At 36.5% G+C, this 23,260-nt stretch overlaps 2 protein-coding genes and 2 pseudogenes across 5 annotated transcripts; all 4 read right to left on the reverse strand.

Moving 5' to 3' along the window:
* Nucleotides 1-743: 743 nt before the first annotated feature.
* LOC120179263 (proline-rich protein 4-like) lies at nt 744-2,320 on the reverse strand. Its single transcript, XM_039184900.1, has 3 exons — nt 2,112-2,320; nt 1,326-2,023; nt 744-1,292 (listed from the first exon to the last, which is right to left on the reverse strand). Exons 1-3 carry the CDS (start codon nt 2,272-2,274, stop codon nt 960-962), a joined length of 1,194 nt encoding a protein of 397 aa, XP_039040831.1. The 5' UTR covers nt 2,275-2,320; the 3' UTR covers nt 744-959.
* A 3,577-nt stretch (nt 2,321-5,897) lies between these two features.
* Nucleotides 5,898-7,283, reverse strand: LOC120179264 (proline-rich protein 4-like). Of its 4 annotated transcripts, none has more exons than XM_039184904.1 (3): nt 7,055-7,283; nt 6,461-6,968; nt 5,898-6,313 (listed from the first exon to the last, which is right to left on the reverse strand). In XM_039184904.1, exons 1-3 carry the CDS (start codon nt 7,215-7,217, stop codon nt 6,007-6,009), a joined length of 978 nt encoding a protein of 325 aa, XP_039040835.1. In that variant the 5' UTR covers nt 7,218-7,283; the 3' UTR covers nt 5,898-6,006. The 4 variants fall into 4 exon arrangements, with proteins under 4 accessions (XP_039040835.1, XP_039040834.1, XP_039040833.1 ...); XM_039184903.1 differs by having other exon boundaries at nt 6,395-6,968; XM_039184902.1 differs by having other exon boundaries at nt 5,898-6,345; nt 6,384-6,968.
* A 1,976-nt stretch (nt 7,284-9,259) lies between these two features.
* On the reverse strand, nt 9,260-12,602 carry LOC120179295 (annotated as a pseudogene).
* A 133-nt stretch (nt 12,603-12,735) lies between these two features.
* Nucleotides 12,736-16,342, reverse strand: LOC120179294 (annotated as a pseudogene).
* Between the last annotated feature and the right edge of the window lie 6,918 nt (nt 16,343-23,260).

The raw sequence follows: 23,260 nt of genomic DNA on the forward strand, positions 1-23,260 counted from the left end.
TTAACACTACTCCAATTTAACTCGACTAGTTTACAGCTCTATACCCATCTCACTTGGCCCTTGCAAATTTCATGATTAAACTTTAACATGCATAAGGAAATAATTCCTACAAGAATTGTTATATCGGTTTAATGATCAGAGCTCAAATGGCCCAATAAAAAACATAAAGCTCAAACATCCCAAAGATGAACCACCCATCTCAAATGGTCCATTCTGAACGGGTATAGGTCGTGTTCGTGTAGACATGACGAGTAAATAGCGAATAGTGGTAAGTACATAAAGAACATAGTTTTACATATTTTTAGTGGAGTAGGGATGGATATATGCAATCAATCCTCTTAAAAAAAAATTAACTTTTTATATATTTTAGATATTATTTTATATTTTTAATTAAAAGCTATTTTAATCTCCAAAAATTTTATAAATTTGTATAGTTCATAAAATTTTATAAATTCTCTCTCTGACATCCTTCCAGGTATAACACAATTACCCTATTTATAGGGTTCTGAAAGGCTTGTTGGGGCATTAATTACTATAAGATGTTGGCTACTCAGAATTTACTGGTTTATTAGGTCAGCATCCATCGTCCTTCTCCATTTTCCTATTCACTGTTCGAGTAAATTTCTTCAAGAAAAGATCAAAAGAACTTGGAAAAATACATATGGCTTTGTATCTATACAACTCACCTATGGTGGTGGTGAGCTTTAATATGAGCATCAAAAAGAAAATTAAAGAGAAACTTCATGTTGACTGTTGAAGTTTTAAATTTGGGTAAGCAAAGGAAAGCAATGCACTACTCTTTATTGCAATAAGAAATTAGAAATTCACACATTCACAAAGTGATCACCAAAACATATAAATAATAAATTAATAACTTCGCTCTTAATTTAAACATTTTGTTTTGTTTTCTTCATTCGTATTTCCTTCGAAAGACTTGTATTGCATGCGGTCTTCACACACTAACCTTCATTGATAGCGTGAAAGGATATGCTTTTATGATGAGGAGAAAATGGTGGCAATGGAGGCCATTTTCCGAACTTAGGATGGTGGCGGAAATACTTTGGAGGGATCTTGGGGAGAGGAGGACATGACTTCTTAGGGAACGGTGGGATCTTGGGAAGTGGAGGGAGCGGTTTTGGCTTGTATACAGGAACAGGTGGTGGTAGCGGCTTTGTATAGACTGGAGTCGGAGGTTTGTACACTGGAACTGATGGAGGTAATGGTTTCTTGTATACAGGAACTGGAGGGGGTTTGTAGATTGGAATTGGAGGAGGAAGTGGTTTCTTATATACCGGATCTGGTGGGGGAAGCGGTTTCTTATATACTGGAACTGGAGGAGGATGTGGTTTCCTATAGATTGGAACTGGAGGAGGAAGTGGCTTCTTATATACTGGAAATGGCGGAGGATGTGGCTTCTTGTATACTGGTACTGGCGGAGGAAGTGGCTTCTTGTATACTGGAACTGGTGGAGGAAGTGGCTTCTTGTATTTTGGAACCGGTGGAGGTTTATAGATTGGAACAGGTGGAGGAAGTGGTTTTTCATATACTGGAACTGGCGGTGGTTTAGACACCGGAACCGATGGTGGAAGAGGTTTCTTGTAGATGGTAGGGAAGATTGGGTGATGATGATGGAAGTGGAACCCTGTCAACGGTGGAACGGGAAACGTGGGCAAAGGAGGATGGTTCCACTTTGGCAATGGAGGGAACTGAAGGTGAGGCCAAAAGGTGGCCGAAGCACAGGTTACAGGTGAGAATCTAAGCTTTCCTTTCAACCCAAAGTTGTGTTTCTCGTCGCTAGTGGACTTCAACACTATCTTGACCGACTCCATGCCATCATGTGCAGGACAAGGTTCAGCCGACACACTATGAAGCTGCGCATAACATTCTTCCTTCAATTCCCCATATTTAACCATTTCCACAGGAAGTAACACCTTGAAATTCCCATGTTTATCAAGCTCGCCCGAGCCTCGTGTCTTGAAATACTTCCCATTTTCTTGCTTACAGTCTATGTTTACACGAAGCCCTGTAGAGAAAAAAAAACACAAATATCTGAAGACAATGCCACTGGCAATAGATTACATACATGCAAATGAATGGCCATTGGCCCGTACCTGAAAAGGCCTTGCTAGTCTCGAAGTTATTCTCCGCACAATCTGCACACTCACCAACCCCAACAACCTCGACTTTTTTTCCATCCGCATTGGAGAAACCGACAACAAATAAGTACAGAAAGAAGCACACAAGTGCGCCTCCTCGAACCGACAGGATCTGCATTGGGAACCGAGCTTGTACGGTGTCCCTCCCAAAACAGCTGATTGGCTGATCAGAAATCAAAAGCCAAATGAGATTGAGTGATGGGGAGATTGGATACGGGGGCTTATTATATAATTCAAGAAATTCAATTCAGTCCATTGGCTCACCAACACTTCACTTAAAAGGCCCTCACATGGTTTGGAAAAGAAATTTGCCTTCAATTGAGCAGATGACATTATCTGTTCATTCATTGAGATCTCAACTGAAAACAGCTAAATTTTGCAGCAATGTATGGAAGCATTTGATGGCTGTATAAAGGAGCATTTGAGGCCTTAAAAGCGGTCGCTGAAAGGTATGAAAACACCAATGTATGTATTGCAGGCCATTACTTGAGGGTTTGGTTTTGCTTTACAAGTGAGAATAGCTAAGAAGGTATTTATATGGATGCTCATTTGTTTAACCCGCCCTCTATTTCTCTAGCTTTGAGTTTAAGAAATGTCAGAGAAAAAGTGGAGTCTGCTTATAAGAGACTCAAGCCAATGCTTCCTTCAAGCAGTGAACCTCGGCCAGTGGTGATGAAAGAAATAAGGATAACCCTTTAACTTGCACAAGGAGACAATTCCTAGAACAAAAATTATCTGGGTTCAATGATCTTTACATACAGAGCTCAAATGATCCCACACAATGGCTTCCAAACACACCCAAGGGGGGTGAAAGAGCAAACCATCTCTTGATTTAAGAATTGTCGGACCGTGTGAAAATTTGCCTACACGATCTTGTTCTCCTAGAAAAAGCATCTCAATAGAAAACGTCATCAAATAATACTATTGATGCAGCTTGTTGTCTCGATTTTTTTCCCATTTGAAAATGGTCAAGTACATCTTTTCACCCTTTGAGTCACCTTGTGGAGCAATCACAAAGTTTTCCATTTTTCTGCGATATAAATATACAGTGATTCATAATAAAACAGAACAAACAAAGTCCAAAACCATGTTTTCTTCACGTATTGTCTCCTCAGCGGCTCAGCCATAATGTGAAAAGGTATGTTAAAGCATTGCACCACCTCCTCTCTTTCATCTTGATTTATGCTTTGGAGGATATATTCAATCATTTTTTATTATTATTATTATTTCGGAGGGGAGGGCTCCCGGAAGAACATCGTTGGATGTGAGATACATGACACCTTAAGTCTTATATTCCTCGAAAAATAACAATCCTTTGATATTATTTTTAGGTCTCATGTAATTTGTCAGAATCGATTGACATCTGACCATATTAAGCTGGTTTGCCTATCCATGTAACATACAAATAGTCATCACGTACATGCACTTACCACTAACACTCAAGGTCTGTGTATAAGTGACCACTTATGACTAAAATGGTATAAGTTCTTTGTATCTCTTATATTTTCATATCTAAAAAATAAGATAATATGGGTCATCTACAACTCCATCATTAAACACCGATTGTGACTTTCCATTCAAGCCTCCTCATGACATTCTTTAGACTAAGGGGATAACAAAATGTTATACTTCTTTTGATTCTCTTCCACTTCGCACATCAAGACATTTCCTCTTTTAGAGGGGAGGGCCCCGGAAAAACATCTCCGATTACGAGATAAGGGACAATCAAAGCCCTATACCCCTTGAGAAATAATAATTCTTTGACATTACTTCTAGCAAATTTCACCTGATTTATTAAAATTAATTAACAGCTAAGTACATCATGCAAGTTTACTCGTCTTACTAACATACAACTAAATAATTATTATGGACTTACATCTGAAACTAACATTAAAAATCATTATAAAACTTTTGATTAAGATCGTGAGAGAAAGAGACATACAAAATATCATATTTATCTTTCTTTCTCGTAAATAAAAAGACTTTTATATCAACTAATGATCATTTAACAAGTTATAATTCTCTAAATTACCCGTAGCTTCCCTAAGTAATTTGTTCCCGTTAGTAAAGACAGAATATTCGGATAAATTAGACATTCTGACCAGTATAGAGATAATAATGATGATGATTGGACAAAGAAGAATAGTGGTAAGTACATAAAGAACAAGAGTTATGCAGATTTTTAATGAGAGATACAAGTATAAGATAACAACTCTATTTATAGGGTTCTGAAGGGTTTGTTGAATGTTGGGGCATTAGTTATAAGATGTTTGCTACTCATGATTTTCAGAAACGGACCGGTTAGTGAACCGGTCATGCTATCGGTTCACTGGTTTAACCGGTCGAACCGGTCCGACCGGTCGGAAGAACCGGACGACGTCATAATTATTTAAAAAATTAAATAAAAATACCAAAAATATTTTAATAAAAAATAATTTTTTATATCACAAGTCATATTCAAAGCAAGTCATAACATATATAAGTTAAAAACCATAAAATCAAGTGAAACAAAATGATTCAAATTAACTACAACATAATATTTAAGGTAAAACATATTAAATAATAAATAATAATTATATAACTATAATTAAAAAATAAATTTGGGATTAAAAATCATAACAAAATGATATTGTTTGGTTTAATTTTTTTTAAAAACAATCATACATAGCTAAGAAACATAGAAGAGCATCCCAAAAGTCTAAAGAGTAAAAATATGAAAACAAAACAATCTCACATTGCTAAGAAACATAGAAGCGCATCACAACTAACTTCCATAAATAATAGAGGTAATTTAACATTCAAAATCATGGAGCCTTTTGGTGAGTATTGAGTAAACTATTCTTTCACTTTAATCAAGCTCGAATTTTAGGTTTCAATCGAGTTTCTATTTTTTTTTTTGAGTTCAAGCCTTTTTGAGTTTAAGTTTCAATATTATATTTAGAGTTTGAGTTGAATTTAATAATTTTTAGCTTGTGAGTTTGAGTTGAGTTGAGCTTACTTTTAAAGTTTTCAAGTTCGAGTCGAGCTCAGCAATACTCGAGTTCGACTTGGCTCGTTTAACAAACGACGTTGTTTTGTTTACTTTTTTTTTTAAAAACAAAAACAAAAATCCCGGTTTTTTCCGGTTTTCAGCCGGTCCGGTTCGAACGGTTCAGCGATTCTGGCCAGTTCACTAATAGCGGTTCAACGGTTTAGATTGAACCAGACTAAGCAACGGTTCCCGGTTGAACCGGCCAGTCCGGTCCGGTAATGCCACTCAATATTTACTGGCCCATTAGGTCAGCATCCACCGTCCCCTCCATTTTAATATTCATTGATTCATGTGTAAATTTCTTCACGAAAAGTTCAGTCCCGCAAAATTGCTCCAATGATATGTTAAAAAAATTGTCGATATAAGGTGTTAGTAACATTATTTTTTTTCGAATAGAATATTTATTGTAGTATTTATTAGAATTCGTTTGAACCATCTAATAATTTTTAAAGTACCATTAGCTATTTTGGTTATTGTACGTGCACGAAGTATGAAGAATATATCCTACGATTCAATACTATTAGCTTTAATATGAGCATCAAAAAGAAAATTGAAGAGAATCATCATGTGACTTTTAAAGTCTTAAATTTGGGTAAGCAAATGAAAGCAATGCACTACTGTTTATTGCTATAGAAAATTAGAAATTCACGCATTCACAAAGTGATCGCCAAAACATAAACAATTAATAAATTATACTAATAACTTCGCTCTTAATTTAAACATTTTTTTCTTCATTCGTCTTTCCTTCAGAAGACTTTTATTGCATGCAGTCTTCACACACTAGCCTTCATTGATAGTGTAAAAGGATATGCTTTATCGCTACAAAAGCTTAGGGATGATGAGGAGAAAATGGTGGCAATGGAGGCCATTTTCCGAACTTAGGATGGTGGTGGAAATACTTTGGAGGAATCTTGGGAAGGGGAGGGCATGGCTTCTTAGGGAATGGTGGGATTTTGGGAAGTGGAGGGAGCGGTTTTGGCCTGTATACAGGAACAGGTGGTGGTAGCGGCTTTGTATAGATTGGAGTCGGAGGTTGTTTGTACACTGGAACTGGTGGAGGTAATGGTTTCCTGTATACAGGAACTGGAGGAGGAAATGGTTTCTTATATACCGGAACTGGTGGAGGAAGTGGTTTCTTGTATACCGGGACCGGAGGAGATTTATAGACCGGAGGCTTGTAAACTGGGACTGGAGATGGATGTGGTTTCTTATAGACTGGAACTGGAGAGGGATGTGGTTTCTTATGTACTGGAACTGGAGGAAGAAGTGGCTTCTTGTATACTGGAACTGGTGGAGGAAGTGGTTTTCATATACTGGAACTGGCGGAGGTTTAGACACCGGAACCGATGGTGGAAGAGGTTTCATGTAGATTGGAGGGAAGATTGGATGATGATGATGGAAGTGGAACCCATTCGACGGGGGAAGGGGAAACGTGGGCAAAGGAGGATGGTTCCACTTTGGCAATGGAGGATGATGCCAAAAGGTGGCTGAAGCACACGTTACAGGTGAGAATCTGAGCTTTCCTTTCAACCCAAAGTTGTGTTTCTCATCGCTAGTGGACTTCAACACTATCTTGACCGACTCTATGCCATCATGTGCGGGACAAGGTTCATCCAACACACTATGAAGCTGCGCATAGCATTCTTCCATCAATTCCCCATCTTTAACCATCTCCTCAGGCAGTGAAACCTTAAAATTCCCTTCTTTATCAAGCTCACCCGAACCTCGTTTGTTGAAGTACTCCCCATTTTTTGGCTTGCAGTCTATGTTTACACGAAGCCCTGTAGAGAGAAAAACACAAATCACTGAAGACAATGCCACAGTCAATACATTACATGCATGCAAATGAATGGCCATTGGCCAGTACCTGAAAATGCCTTGCTAGTCTCGAAGTTATTCTCCGCACAATCTGCACACTCACCAACCCCAACAACCTCGACTGTTTTGCCATCCGCATTGGAGAAACCGACAACAAATAAGTACAGAAAGCAGCACACAAGTGCGCCTCCTCGAACCGGGAGGACCTGCATTGGGAATCGAGCTTGTACGGTGTCTCTCCCAAAACAGCTGATTGGCAGATCAGAAATCAAAAGCCAAATGAGATTGAGTGATGGGGAGATTGGATACGGAGGCTTATTATATAACGATCTTGAAAGGAATTCAATTCAGTCCATTGGCTCACCGACGCCTCACTTAAAAGCCCTCACATGGTTTGTAAAAGAAATTTGCCTTCAATTGAGCAGATGTCATTAACTATTCATTCAATGAGATCTCAACTGCAAACTGCTAAATTTTGCCGTCTGTTTAAACCTACTTACTGATTTTCATAAATATAACCTTTTCTTAGAGATGAATTTTGGTTGAATTACAAGAATGATCATTGGAGAAATGGTTTAAAAGTATATATAACAATTAGCTACCATTAGACCCCTTGATTTTTATTTTATTTTATTTATTTATTGCATTTTATAATATTATGTGCAGTTCATCCATGGCTTCAAAATTTCCAGGTTTTGGAGCAAAAAGCAATGGACTTTAATTTGTAAGATATTTTATTTTCTTGACCTAATACTTGGGGACCATATCTAATAAACCATGTGACTTAGGGTCTAATGGTAGTTAATTGTTATATCTACTTTTTAGCATTAATTAATAAAATCCATAAATAGCGTGAAACAAATATACTTTTAATGCTGCATTGGAAAGCAAAAACTGGATTTTCAACACTTGTTTGTCAGAATTAGAGGTCTTTATCTGGACGAACACAAGAATTTATATTAGAGAGTGAAAATTTAAGAAATTTTATTAAAAATATAGGGTATGAAATTATAAAATTTTATGGGTTTTAAATTTGATAATTCATATAAAATATAAAAAAAATACTTAAAATATAAGAGGTTTTAAAATTTATAGACCCTCGGTCCATCCTTGGGTCAAAGGACTAGTGACATAGGATAATCATATGCTTAAGAAAAAGAAATCAACAAACAACATCACATCAAACAAATTAAACACATAAATGTTGAAAATATAGCTACAAGTCAACATAGTAAACGTGGGGTCAAAGGCTACTCAATTACAACAAATCAAACACTATTATGATTTATGCACCTTAATGTTTGGTGAGATGAACTGTGGATGATATCAGTTCACAAACCACAGATGAGCAACACGATAATGCAAAATTCAAAATTATTTTTTATTGACAACGCACATATTTTTTACGTACATAATTATTTGAACTTAAATATTTTAAAAAATAATAATTTTTTATTTTATCACTAAAACTATCCAATAAATTCCTCGTAAGATTCTAAAATATCTTGCAGGGAAAAAGGGAAGTAAAGCAATAATGTGTTTTTGAGAGCACGTCACTTAACTGATAACCCCCATAGGGCAATTTCTTGATTGATAGGATGACCAGCCTTCACATTCAAAGATGTGGGTCTGTATGCATGGATTTTTAAGCTTTGAAAAGAGACAGATGTGGCTATAGTGCCGCAAATTTTGGTTATAAGAATTCAAAACACGATTGAATCAAATTCTTATGTACTAGTATTAATTTTAGGTTGAACGAAAAGCAAACCCAAATACAAAATTATAAGGTGAAGTTAGTCCTATCTTGGGGTTTTTAGTTTTATGGCTATACATGATTATGCAAAAACCAATAGAAATGGTTAATAATGCCCCAGCAGTATTTGGGTACAAAAACCGAAAAGGAGTTATGGTTTTAGCATGCTCTCAAGTTTATTATTCTTGTCGTATTTGAAAGTTTTCCATACAAATGATTAGATGTTTTTAGAACCCAAACAATGATCTCAATGGCAAAGAATACTTCTAAAAACTCAAAGAAGTAATCTCAATCATAAAATATGGCAGATGATATTCTCTCTAAATAATCTAAGTTTTGTCTTGAAGATGTATGAAATGGAACTACATGAAGAATAATAAAAACATACAACACTGATCAAAATAAATTTTTTATAAAAAAAAATCAAAAATTTTAAGAGACATAATGAAAATTTTAAAAATTTTGGGGCTTGATGATAATATCTAAAAAATGAGGGGCCTGATTAAAATTTTAAAAAAAACATCATGTGATTAAGAAATTTTCCTCAAATAAATTAAACCTTCAGCTTCGTATCCCTTTTTTCCTTAAAAAAGACATGATTCCAACGACCTCGTCAAAATAAAATAAATTGAACCACCAGCTTCGTACCCTAAGTCTAATTCTCAAACTACTTGTGTATGCACACCCGATCTACTTTTTCTTTGATTTGGAAGCTGACAGAGTGTAAGCAGTTCCCTGAAAATTAAGACAGCCAAAACAGGAAATTTTCAGCAAAAGCTTTATAGATTAGTCAAGTATGCTCTATAGATTTAAGACAGTGGTCCACAATACAAGCAGTTCAGGGTGAATGGACCGAAAATAAAAGCGCTGTAACTGCATTAAAAGATCATGGGAAGTAAATGACGACGCATAAGCCAAGTGATAACCTGAAGCCATTCATCCATCGAGGTATCGGTACTCCGAGTTCCGACTTCCACCTTTGGAGCCTTTTTAGTTTTCTAAGAATAACAAATAATAAACGTACGAAAACCTATTAGGTTTACTCCACAAAAGAAAATACAAGAAACATGAAACAATAGATACAAGCATTTTTCCGTTCCGGCTCTCTCCTTACAAGTACGAACTTCTCCTTTCGGACAGTTTGATTAGGTCTTATAACAAAAAGGTTTCGAACATATGCCAATCCTGTCCCACGCATCCTTTAGTATTGTACATAGTTTCTAGAATAAATTAATATATCTGGAGAAGGTGGCACGATTATAGTACCTTGGTTATATGCTGAAACTGACCATGAAGCCATAAAACAAAGAGAACAAGTGCGATCCCAAGGGTAACAAGAAAAACAGACTCAACACTGACAAAACCACCAGCTTCAACAACTTCAATGGTACCATTGTAGAATGTATTTTGGTAGGGGTACTGGTCAATTTCGTAGACTATTGTACCCACAAGATCAAAAGTTCCAGGCTGCATCAAAGTTTTAGACATATGAGCTTAACCGCAACACTTTCTTCACAAAAGAAATTTATATACAGTTCTAAAGCATAAAACTCCCGGAGTAATCATTTACCTGTAAGTACTTGCTAACAGAAAACATGTAAGGGAAAGTAGCTTGCACTGAAGGCGATACAGATGCGTTGTTGAAGGTCTATATTAAAACAACACATTTTTAGTTGCATAATCTACAGGCATATGTAACAAGGCAGTTTCAATCCAGCAACATGAGCCGTAAAACTCATAGATAACAGGTGCGTTATCAACTTTTTAGCACTAAAGAAGCTTAAAATCCTTTTCAAATGACGCAACAAGCATTTTATAGGGTTTAGGGTAAAGTACAAAAGAGAGCAAAAATCTAGAACTTAAGCCACAGAACAGTCGGAAATCCAAATCAACATTATTGGCACACTCTCTGCCATTGTTTCTTAGACTGATCTAAAAACTAAATGCAGGTTCAACATCCATCCTTCAAATTAATTAGCATCAGCAAAAATCAACTCCACTATCACTGTTAAAGCTCATTAAAGTAGGTAAGAAGTAGCAGGGCGAACACAAAATAATTAGTCACAATCCATAAAACTCATCATTAGCCACATGTTTGATGATGGATATTTAAGACATTCAGAGTATGCATGATTTAGTCAATCCCTTTTAACCATGTAAACGACAAAATAGGATAAGCAAACATATAATGATCTAGAAGGATAAAAAATAATAAATGCTTAATTTAACTTAAAAACTAGAAGGCAAGATATTCAATGATGTAAAGATTTTAAGTTAGGAAATTAAAGAAACCAATCAAAATGAAAACTGAAATGCATGAGTTTTTGAAAATATTACAAGAAAAATATTATGAAAACCTATGCTTACCTGAGCTGTAAGGTTTTGAACAAGCATTCGATGATCATAAGGGAGATGAACACTGGCTTGGATTCCGATGATATTTAAAGGTGATCCCCCTGCAATTTAAAAAAAAAATAAGCTAGACATGAGAGAGGACTGGCATGGCTAATGAAAAAGTGGCAAGTATTTAAGTCTAACGAATGGAGGACAGATAAATTAACCTAATTCAAAACATAATATCAAATTGCATTGTGAAAAGAGCCAGTAAAGTTGTTAAGACAAACTAATTACCAATATTTTCCATCCCAACTAAAAGTTCAGTCTCTTCTCCGGCCACAACCACTGTCCAAGAGAGAAAAAAATGAAGAGTTAACCATTACCAATCAAATAGAAATACAAAATCATACAACATCAAATTGTTCTTACATTTTGCGCTATTTTGGGGGAAACGCATACAGTTCCAACTCCCGGAGCTGGGGCAAAGCTCTCACCACCAAAATCTGGAACATCCTGAGCAACAATCCCAAGATCCCCTCCATCAACAGCTTCTGCAACATCTACCTCTGCTTCTGACACCTAGAGACTATCACAGAAATGAAAATTCATGTCAGTGTTACAACATAATTTAAAACATCGTTAGCTGTTTATTTATCTCTTAACAAAAGGTAAAAAATAACGATGTAAGAAACAAATTCAGTTTTTCCTGGAAATACAACTTCAAGAATGTTACATAAAAGTAGTTACAAGCATTTTCGCCCAAAAACAAAAGGTACTCGACAAGAACGCTTTTCGTTGCCTTTTCTTAGAGCAAAAAAAGAAAGCTAAACTCGACTTTGAAAACCGCTAAAGTCACGGTAGAAAAGGTATCAAATTATAGGAAGGATGCCTCGTGCCTAAGCATTTTCTTTTAAAAAATCAAATAAAACTGAAATGTCAGGGACATGCAATGCAACTATGATTTAGAAAACAAAGAAATCACGTCAAATTCACACTATCGGATCATAAATAGAGAAATGAAAATCAATCCACTTAGATGTAACCGGAATTTTCTTTTTTTCCTTGGAAAAAAAGTACTAAAAGAGAACGAATAGAATTACAAGTTTACAACTCCTTTCAACAGATAAAAACAACCGCACATAAGAATACAAGCCAAAAAATCCAAAAGTAAGATCCAGACTCCGCAGAAAGTACATGAATCGGTAAGCATAAAAGCTAATTAATGTTCAATCGAAGAGAATAGATTTAGATCTAATTAACAGACCTTGAAGAAGAGGAGAGTCGGCGAGGAGTAACGCAAAGAAGAAAACCCTGAAACTTCTCGTAGCCATATTTGAGAGTTTCATATTTCGTGAAGGAAAAGAAAACAATAGTAGTAGTAATATAAGGAAAAGATCGGTCTCTGCTGTAGGAAAATTAAATTAGTGAGGGTTACCAAAGCCAACCATATGGACATATTTTCCACGTAACTCGTAAGTACTTAAAAAAAGGCATTGCCGGTACTTGTATTGTTTCCGATTGATTCTTATTTATATCCATTGAATAATTCAAAATAAGGGGGAGAGTCCCAAAAATATCAGACCAAAAGTCCTAACAAAAACTTTTAGGTCTTATCTCCAAGATATATATCTAATCTACAAATAACATGAAGATGTATATACAATGAGGTCCTCCCATCCCCCGGCCAAGTCTGAAACCGCCGGTTACAAGTGTAAGCCTAATCATCGATCTCACTGGATGGTGTAGCGCTCCCATTTCTTTGTTGGGTCATATATCTACCATGTACATAACACAAATAAGTCTCCATCCATAAACAGACCATAAGTTTCCATTGCATCAGTAGCTATAAACAGACACGAGAATAGAGAGATCGAGAGAGACGATACCTCCCATCTTGAAGCAGGGAAGATGTGCTTGTTCTTTTCGTACCAATGCCTCTCAACTACTTCACCAGCATGCGACTGTTGACAATCAAACAAAATGGGTTTTCATTAAGTAACACACTATATGAATAGTTTTTAACTCTTCATGCAACTATGAGAGGTCGGAAAAATACCTCATCTTTCTCAATTGTAGCATCAGCTATTGTTCTCACATCTTCATGCACGTCAAAATGGAAAAGCTGTTTTGAGAGAAAGGACAAAGAACATTGATAAGCAATGGATGCAACCTCACACTGGCAAGACTAAGATGTAAAATGAATTGAACTGCAAACTACTGATGCTAACTTCCTTTGTTGGCTCAGATTCAATGTAAATAATAAAACAATTTATCCAGTAAAATATACTACTCAAAGGTAAGATATGGCAACTGATATGCAGGAAAACTTAGAGGGCATTAATTGTTACCGGTCCACTTTTGCCCCTCGCCTTATTAACAATCAGCTCATAGAAGCTATGTTGCTGAACTTTCACAAACGTGAAAAGAAATGAAATTAAATTAGTTAGTATCCATTTAGCACATTAAACATATTGCTGTATTTGAAAAACAATTTTTTGTTCAACTCACATGAGGAATGACAAGATCTTCTTTCACATAAAGCAGGTTTTCCACAGTAGTCGTCCATATCTCTCTGAACTCTGGTGCAAGTTGTTGCTGTACTGCTTGAAGAAATACTCCTATAGTATCACCCTTGCGTGCCTGAACAACAGAAAAAAAATGATGGCTATCTTTATGCATATATAAGAAAATTGAACGAAAAAGAAGCAGAAATTAAAAGCATTCAAATAGATAAATTTTGCTTTAGGTAGTTTACTTGCCTGGATCACTCGTCTATGGCCTGCTCCATCCCAATAGCTGTAAGTAATTTCAAGGGGTTCATCTGAAACAAAAGATAAAAGGAAAACATTTCAATATACTATATTCTATGCACCATGTCAAAAAAAAAAACTCATAACAAAGCTTACTCTTAATTAGTTCCTGTTCAACAATCCACTGTTTCTGCAAAATTTCACGCTCACCTCGTTCCTCTGCTTCCCTTTCACTGAAGAACCATCCTCAGACAAACATGCATATAAATACATGGCACACTACCAGAAAAGCATATAGAGAGAAATGTCACCTGTCAGGCAGAAAGCTTGTTTCCACTGTTTGCCAACTTTCCCATGACTAAAACTCTTTGGTTCTGGATTTTCTGCACAAAGAATATGGAAGAGGTTCTCTTGAGTCGAGCTAATAAAAGATTCATCAATGAAGTAGTCTCTAAAAATTGAATCAACATTGAGTAAAATTAATTCTTATTTCCAACAAAATATAACAAAGAACAATACCAGAAAAATCGAACTATGGTTCATGGCAGTGATAAATTAATCAGGTTAATAACAAGCAAAAAATCTATAAAATACCTGCAGAAAACCTAGCATGCAAATGAAATTATGAAAGAGCCATTATTATTGATGATTGCCAGAGTTTAATTATCCAGGATAGAGGACTGTAAAAAATTATAAAATGCCACCTAGACTTGGTTTGACAGCACGTAAGTTACAACTTAAGTAATCAAAGGGTAGTCAAATGTGAATGGCAACATAACTGATGGTCCTACACTAATTCTCCGTGTTCTTTGCCCCAATGAACCACACCGACTTAAATCCTTAATATGGTGAACCAATAAGTTCCACAAAAAATATTAAAAGGAACTGATTCAGATACAGGAATAGGAAGAAACTAAATCACCATCTAGGAAAGGGAGATCATACATTATCATAATTAGCAAAATGCCTATTACCATCTTCAGTTAATAATAGTTGAAAAACAACACTCTTTTATATTGTTGGGTCTGTCCATGCAATACTTGATTACCACTTTGCCAGACAAGTGTTTAACACACAACATATCTAGATCTCTGAACATTCGCAATAAACTGAAAAGAGCACCAGTAAAAAAGTTTTGTGCAGGTAAAATTCTGCAAAAGAACAATTACACACCATTACCTTTGATGCATCTTTAGCTAATTGCATCTACCAATGTTTGTATATTTGATATCAGAGGCCGATCATATGAAAAACATGAGCAAGTCTTGGCATGGCACCCCCAATGTTTGGGGAAATTTAAATTACACCCCTCAATTTTGTTAGAAATTTTAATTAGGCCTCCTCAAATTTGCTAAAAATACTCATGCAGTCTTAAATGTTTTGAATATTTTTAATTAAGCCCTTAAAATTGTTAAAATTCTCATTAAGTCTACTAAATTTTTTGAAAATTTAATTAGACCCTCAACTTTTAGAAAAACAAGTTCCCATTTCGTCCCCGAAAATTTTCAAAATTTTGTATTATGCCACCCCAAACTATCATGACAAGATCCACCACTTTTTGAGATGAACAAATTATAATGCAATAATCATAAATTTATTGCCGTAAATTTTTAAGAGAAAGGAAAAATATCATTTCTCACTGTGTTCAGCATCTTCCTCTTCACTTCCATTCTCTAAATCATCAATGAAAGATAGTCGAGAAATCCCTTTAACCTTCCTCTTTTTACGCTTTTGCAGCTGAAGCTCTTCCTCTCTACAATGTTACGTTAAGAACGAATTAACTAATAAAGGAACAAAATCCATAGAAAAAAATAAAATTATTATATACGCGACTTACTCTTGTTTAAGTTTCTGGGGTTTCTCTTTCTCTTCCTCTTCGATTTTGTTTCGAATGTTAACTCTCTATCAAAGTATCAAAAGCAACTCCGGTAAGACACCTTATTCAAAAATAATAATAAATAAATAATATAAATGGAATGAAGACTTGAACAATTAGCGGAATTAAAAAAACAAAATCACCTTCTCGACATATTGCTCTCTCGTAACCAACCCAACCGTTTCTTTTTTAAAAGCAGTCTCGAGAATCTGGAGAGGAAAAAAAATGATGAATCTAAAACTATTAGGCCAAGGGAATGAAAAATTAAACCCTAGGGTTGTGAGAGGCGGACCTCGGACGTACTTGAGCCGAATTGGAGGAGACCGGGTTGTCCCTTACAGGAGGCAGACTTGGTTTTAAGCTCTTGGATTTTGCGGCGCTCCGCTTCTCTCTGCTTCTCCAAACGCCGGATCCTCACCGCATCTTGGGACGTACCCACGTACCCGTCTCCCATACCCGACATCTTCGGTTTCCTCTTTTTCGTTATTCTTCCCTCGCTTCTTTGGGTTTAGTGACTTCGCGCCCCTCCCTCTCTCTCGAGCGCTTTTATTTCCCTCCCTATTTTAATGCAGAGGAAGAATAATACAATGAAATCCCAAATTTATGTTCCATGCTTCTTTTCTCGGGGGAAAACCCCCCCCCCCCCCACACACACACACACCAAAATCATCGGTCACAGATAAAGATGGCAAACGGGTACAGTTTTATAGATTTTGCATCGTATCAGCTTTAATTGGGACGGGATGGGTATAATTTTAACGGGTAGTGGGCGGGTATGGATTTAGAAATTGATACCCATCGCGGGTAATGGGTTTGAGTCATTACCTGCCCCGCATCCGCCAGACCAATTAAATATCTATTAAATTTTGGACCATTATAAATTTAGGTGTAATTTTAGAGACTAATTTATAAATTCTAATATTGTATAAGATATAACATGTAATTTAATCAAATATTAGGGATATTTAGTCTTAATATAATATCTTCTTTAATTTTAATCTTGTTACTGCGCCGAACCTTCCTAATCTCCACTCTTCAGGTACGTTTCTTCTTCTTCTTTAATCTTCAATCTTTAGTCTCTGTGCCTCAAATCTACAAAAACCCAACTTCGATTCATATATTTTGCTTGTTTCACGAGCAGAAAAAATAAAGGAAAAAAGGTGTTTCATTTCTGTTCCATTTTTTGCTTTTTTTCGCAGGTTTTTCATATATCAAGAACCATTAATTACTTGCTCTCCAGATGGCTATGTTTCTACTTTGTAATTATTCTCTTCATATCTGGCCTATTTTTAATAGCACTTCACACTGGTATAGAAAAATAAACCTAGTATTTGTGTAAACTCCTATCTTTTCTACTTTGACCAGGGGTCTTCCTAGTCAAAGCTTGTCTGGAATTTTATCACCATTGATTGGGAACCTTAGTGAGCTGCAGTCAGTGTAAATTAATTGCCTTTGTTGATTAAGTTGCATATAAATTTAGCTAATATTTTCATGTACTTTTGGGCTTTTCTTTTTTTGTGACTCAAATTTCCTGCATTTTTGTTAAGTAATTACTTGTTTGCTATTTTTTCATGAGCAGGTTGCTTCAGAATAATGCTATTTCGGGTCCGATTCCGGCTACGATTGGGAAGTTAAAGAAGCTGTAGACTCTTGATTTCTCCAACAATACTTTCAGTGGCAAAATACCGACTTCTTTCGGAGACCTGAAAAAATAATGTATTTTCCCTTGTCCTTGCTGGACGTATCAGACGGTTAAACAATAATAGCCTTACTGGACCCTGCCCGGATTCTTTGTCACAAATTGGAGGTCTTACTCTTGTGTATGTATCTGGACTCGTTTATCTTTTATTTTGATGTCTTGGAATTTGCAAATACTATTTGTAATGCCTTAAGTTTACCTTGTTAATGTTCTTTATGTTGTTTCACTCGCCCGTCGTCTATTAAAAATTTTTTTTATAAGGACCTGTCTTACAATTTTAAAGCTCTAGCTACCTTGCTTTTGTTAGTGTTAATTAGAGTATTTTGGCATCATTTGATGATTTGGTATGAATTTGGTTAGGTTGTTTGTCGAATCTATACTATTTTGTTTGGTATGAAGTAGGAAGAGCTAAGTGACCAGCTCAAATGTTGAACGTGGAAGTACAAAAGAACCAGTAAGATCATAAAATTTGAAAGGGAAAAACAAAGGATAATTATATGTTTCAACTTACTATATATATATTTTTAAAAAGCCTTATTTATAAAAATAGTTGCTTATTTTTCCGTTTGTTTTATTATATTTCTTAATGGACATGTTTTTTTATGTTTGTTGTTTATGTATAACTTAAGTTTGCTTTCAGGCGGGTGTGGATTTGAAAATTTGCACCCATCATGGGTAGTGGGCAGGTGGTGAATTGAAAAATATTAGGTGGGTATGGGGATAGGGGAGAGGGTATCCGCACCCGACCCGCCCGTTTGCCATCCCTAGTCACCGATTAGATTATATTTTTTAATATAACACTCTTAACAGTAAAGCGCGTCCATTGAACCGCGTTACATGCTAATTTGGTGTCACACTTACCTGTTTATCTGTCACGTGTCAGAAAAGCGTGCCCCTGCCCCGCGCTATATGTTTAATTATCCTCATACCCCGACGCTTCACACCCCAATCCTCCCTATAAATACCTCCATCCTTAATCACTTTTATCACACCAAATTCTCTTAACTTCTCTCAAATACTCTTATATTCTCTGTTTAAGGTATATTTTATTATATTTTTAATATTTTATATTTAATTTATTTAAGTATTTTAATTTATTTAATATTTTACTTATATAATTTTTTTTACAGATATATAATGAAAGTCGGTCTACTTCGCTTGGATGGAAATCATATATCTTGACACTTTGCTGATACGGTAACATTTTAACGTTTTAATTTAATTTAAATTATTAGTAATAATTTGTTGATTTATTTAATGCATGATTATTAGATTAAGAATTAATTTTTGTAATTATTTATTTTTAGGAGAAGGACCGTGTATTTGATCTTTTTATTAGGAACCTTAAGTTAGTGATACCTAGCCGTGTCTTGCCGTATTTAGTAGAGGCTGGATTTGGCTACATAGGTAGATATCAGGGTTACTATAAGATAGAACCAGACCTTATCTCTGCCTTAGTAGAGCGGTGGAGGCCGGAGACCCACACATTCCATCTTCCGTGCGGAGAGTGAACGATTACACTTGAGGATGTTGATATATACATGGGGCTTTCGGTGGATGGGGATGTTATATCAGGGATCGCACAGGGTTCCTGGACTACTTTATGCCGGGAAAATCTAGGACGTGCCCCGGAAAGTTTTAACGGTGGTCAGATACCGTTAAATCGGTTAGATGCCAATTTTCGGGAGTTGAGCGAGGATGCGTCTGAGGATGAAGTTAAAATGTATGCACGAGCATGCATATTGTAGCTAATAGGAGGGTTGCTGATGCTGGACAAATCGCGTAACCAAGTTCACTGCATTTGGTTGCGACATCTGAGTGACTTTCATCTGGCCGGATCATTCAGTTGGGGCTCAGCAGTTTTGGCTTTGTTGTACAGGGAGATGTGTCGAGCCACTGACTACAGGCGTAATGCTATCGACATATGTCTCCTGCTACTGCAGTCATGAGCATGGTATCGATTGCCCTTTTTATGTCCCGTTGTGAAGAACCCATTCGTATTTCCACTACTCCTGAGGTAATTATAAAACTGATTACGTATATTAATAATTTTATAAAGCGTATAATAATTTTTTTGCCTTTAATAGGTGGTCTACTAATAGGAAAAATCATCAAGAGCTACCTGATGATTTAGAAAAAATTAGAGTGCTAATCGATCAGAAGACTGACACACATGTATGAATTTTAATGTTTAAAAATTGATTTTAGATTATAGTTATATAATTAGATTATTATTTTGATAAAAATTATATATATTTGTTTTAGTTTGAATGGGTGTCATATTCTACTGATGATGTGAGGACGGTGATCCCACTTGAGTTGAGGGGCCCATCAGATGTTTGGATGGCGATTGTCCCCTTGATCTGTTATGCGACCGTCGAGTGGCACTCTACTGATCGCGTGCTCCGACAATTTGGTTGTTTTCAACAAATTCCGGAAGCACCTCGCAATATGGGCGAGTTGCATAGCACAAATAGACGTGGCAAGACAGATACAGATTGGCTGGTGAGGCATCATGAGTGGGTCGTGTTGTGGGAGGATCGACATCAGCGTCTTCCCCGTAGAGAGCCCATTTTACTTGACCTCTTGATGGTTGCTGACGGTTATTATGAGTGGTTCAACAGTAACGGGAAACCGTTTCTGCTTCCCGAGGATGCACGAGGGCAGACCTTTCCGCAACATCGACAGAGACGTTCACCGACACAGCACCATCGTCCCCCGACTCGTAGAAGGAGAGCAGGTGCTTCCGGTTCATCCTTAGTTGCACTAGCAGGACCTTCACAGCAGCTACCATATCCAGCGACTTACATACCTCTGCCATCGCCTTTCCATTACCAGATGTCGCCGCCTTCACCTAGTTTTAAACCCCGTCGCCGCCGTTACAGATGACCCCTACTGGAGGCTATTATGGGTCTATGTTTGTAGATCCGACTTGGGGTTCATATGCTGGATATTTGGTGGGTTCAGCCTCATCACCTATGGCCGCAACACAGACACCTCCTGTACAATTTTCACACTCAGCGATGTCTGGGTTTTATGAGTTTTCCCAGTTTTCGCAGGCCGGTGGGATAGTTTGTCATACACCTACAGGGTCCTTATTCTATGGAGGTGCTTCATCGTCATCAGCTCCTCATTAACCTAATGTACCTACTCAGGACGATGACGACGACGACGATGATGATGGTGATGATGATGACAGCAAGGAGTCACAACCAGTGATACGAAGAAATCCTCCTTTATACCGACAACCACTGCCCTGCGGAACACATTCGCGTCGCAGACAGCGATAGATTTTGTTTTTTTATTATATTTATATTTAGTTTATTGGACTTTTTAATTGTACTTTTTTATTATCTCATTTAATACTTATTTTATTTTGTTAAATTTGTTGGATTTTTTTAATGTATTTCAGTTAATTTTGTCTATTACCATTTAATATTAGTTTTTGTAATTTGGTTATCATTTACCATTTAATACTTATTGTAAGTTTGTTTTATTTAAAATTATTTTGAAATACAAAATTGTTATTAGTTTGATAAAATTTAATGTTTGTGTTCGATAAATTTCTTAAGTTTGTCACTTATTATCTTTTTTATTATAATCACATATAACACAAACGTCCAATCTCATATTATTGTATCGTTTTTTAATCTTCATCAACGATTATCGAATGACATTAACTTGAAGTAAATGCAAATTAAAGTACAAGAATTGTTATTTGAAAAACAAATACATCATTTCCTCATCAATTGTTAGTTGATGGCAACAGAAGTGGACATGTTTTTATAGTGTGTTTTGGGTTTCTACAATGCCCACATCTTCTGTCTTGTCTAGATTTTTCTCGAATATCCATATCGCAATGAATTCGATTGGATTTTGGACGACCACACTCCCTCAATAAACTCGGATTTGGTATAATCGGAAGCCAATCTTGAACCTCATCAGGGTCTTTGTCATTACCTATGGGGGAAACTCAAATTCGTATACCTTAAAAACTTCAGATAGTAGGTATACGGGATCCACAAAATGGTTATAGTCTTGACGTTTATGCGAGCAAGATGCTGTCACATGAGAGCATGGATACTTCAGAGCTTGAAAAAACCTGCAACCGTACGTTCTATCCCTTAGATTTACTCTTAACGACACATCTTTAATCCCTTGAAGAGGTCGCGGCAACTCTGTGACACGAAACATTTCATACCTTCTAGAGAAGCTTGTTACAGACATTCCATTTGATGCAGAATTTTTTTTCTGTAGATCTGCAACTAATCTAGGGTGATAGATATGACTGCCTTGCATCCAGGTTTGAGTTTGTCCCCCGAGCTTCGCAAAAAGTGCCCCAAACGAAAATATATAGTCTTTACCGAAGCCGCTACTGGTAAGTGGTGTGCACCCTTTAAGGTTGAATTGATTGTCTCTGCCAAGTTGGTCGTCATGTGTCCATATCAATATCCATCATCATATGTGTTCGTCCATATTTCTTTATCGATGAGGCTGATGTAATCGTATCCTTCCTCGTTATTCACCCACAAATCTTGAAGCATTGATTCAAACGTTCGAGGAACTAGTTCGTAACTTGATAAAAAAAATGTACAACTTACTAACTTGCTTTCTTTGCAAAATTAAAACGATCGAAAGAAAACAAACTACATCAGTTTCACTTACTCATGCGTACAATTAATTGACGCTCAATATTCTTATTGCACCTTCCATGGTAGTTCGCAGCAATGTGTCAGAGACAATACCTATGTTGGACAAAGGGTGGTTGTCACATTGGACCCAAAGACTCCATTGTTGCTTGATCCCAGCTCCACGATCTGAAATGACACAAATGTTTTCCCTCGTGACAACATGTGCACGTAAATTTCGGAGGAAAAAAGCCCAAGAATCTGTATTTTCTCCTTCAACAAGAGCAAAATCAACTGGAAGAATATTGTGATTGTCATCTTGGACAACTGCCAATAATAAAACTTGCTTGTATTTTCCATACAAGAAAGTTCCGTCGATCTGGACCACAGGCTTACAGTATTTGACATCATTAACACTCTGTGGGTAACTCCAAAAAACCGGGTAGAATTAGCATTGATCGCGAAAAACTCGATCATTATGGTATGCATAGGAGCTTTCTAAGTCCACAATTATCCCAGGATTCAACGTCCGCACCAGCCTAAACCAACCTGGAAGTTCGTTGTAATATGCATCCCATTCGCCATGAAGTTTGACAATGGCATTTTGTTTTACCAACCAAGCTTTTTTATTAGGGACAGTGTACCCATACTGCGATTGTATAGCTGAAATTAACACTGCAACAGTTATATGAGAGCTTGTTTTTACCATGGGCATGATGGTTTGGCATATCATTTCAGAGTCCAAGTTGGGATGATCTTGGCTCCAGCACAACATGTGTGAGGATCGTTGTATACTGTTAGTTCATATATGTTGTTTTTCCTCTTCATTTTTGATACGCGGATCATCCAATTGCATCCGTTTTCGCGTCGGACACAGTAGCATACATATTTTTTGGTCGTGGATCGGTTGACTCTGGACTGAACAAAATTACGAATATTGTAATTTTTAATAGCCATCACCACTTCTTATTTGCTTGAAAACTCCATGCCTAAAGATAACTCACCATTATTTATTGATGAGTAATATCCATAGTCACCGAGATGAGGCATATCCGCAAATTCTGGCCTGTACATTGTACCATAATCAACTTCATACATGTGTGCAGGAGGGTCAGTTTGTGCCATATTTCCTGGAACTTCATCATCATCGGAGTTGAATTGCGGTGATTATGGGTGAATGAATAGTCCAGTCTCAGCACCATCCGCACCAGG

The sequence above is a fragment of the Hibiscus syriacus genome, unplaced genomic scaffold (genome assembly GCF_006381635.1).
Source record: "Hibiscus syriacus cultivar Baekdansim isolate YM2019G1 unplaced genomic scaffold, ASM638163v2 tig00112411_pilon, whole genome shotgun sequence".
NCBI lineage: Eukaryota > Viridiplantae > Streptophyta > Magnoliopsida > Malvales > Malvaceae > Hibiscus > Hibiscus syriacus.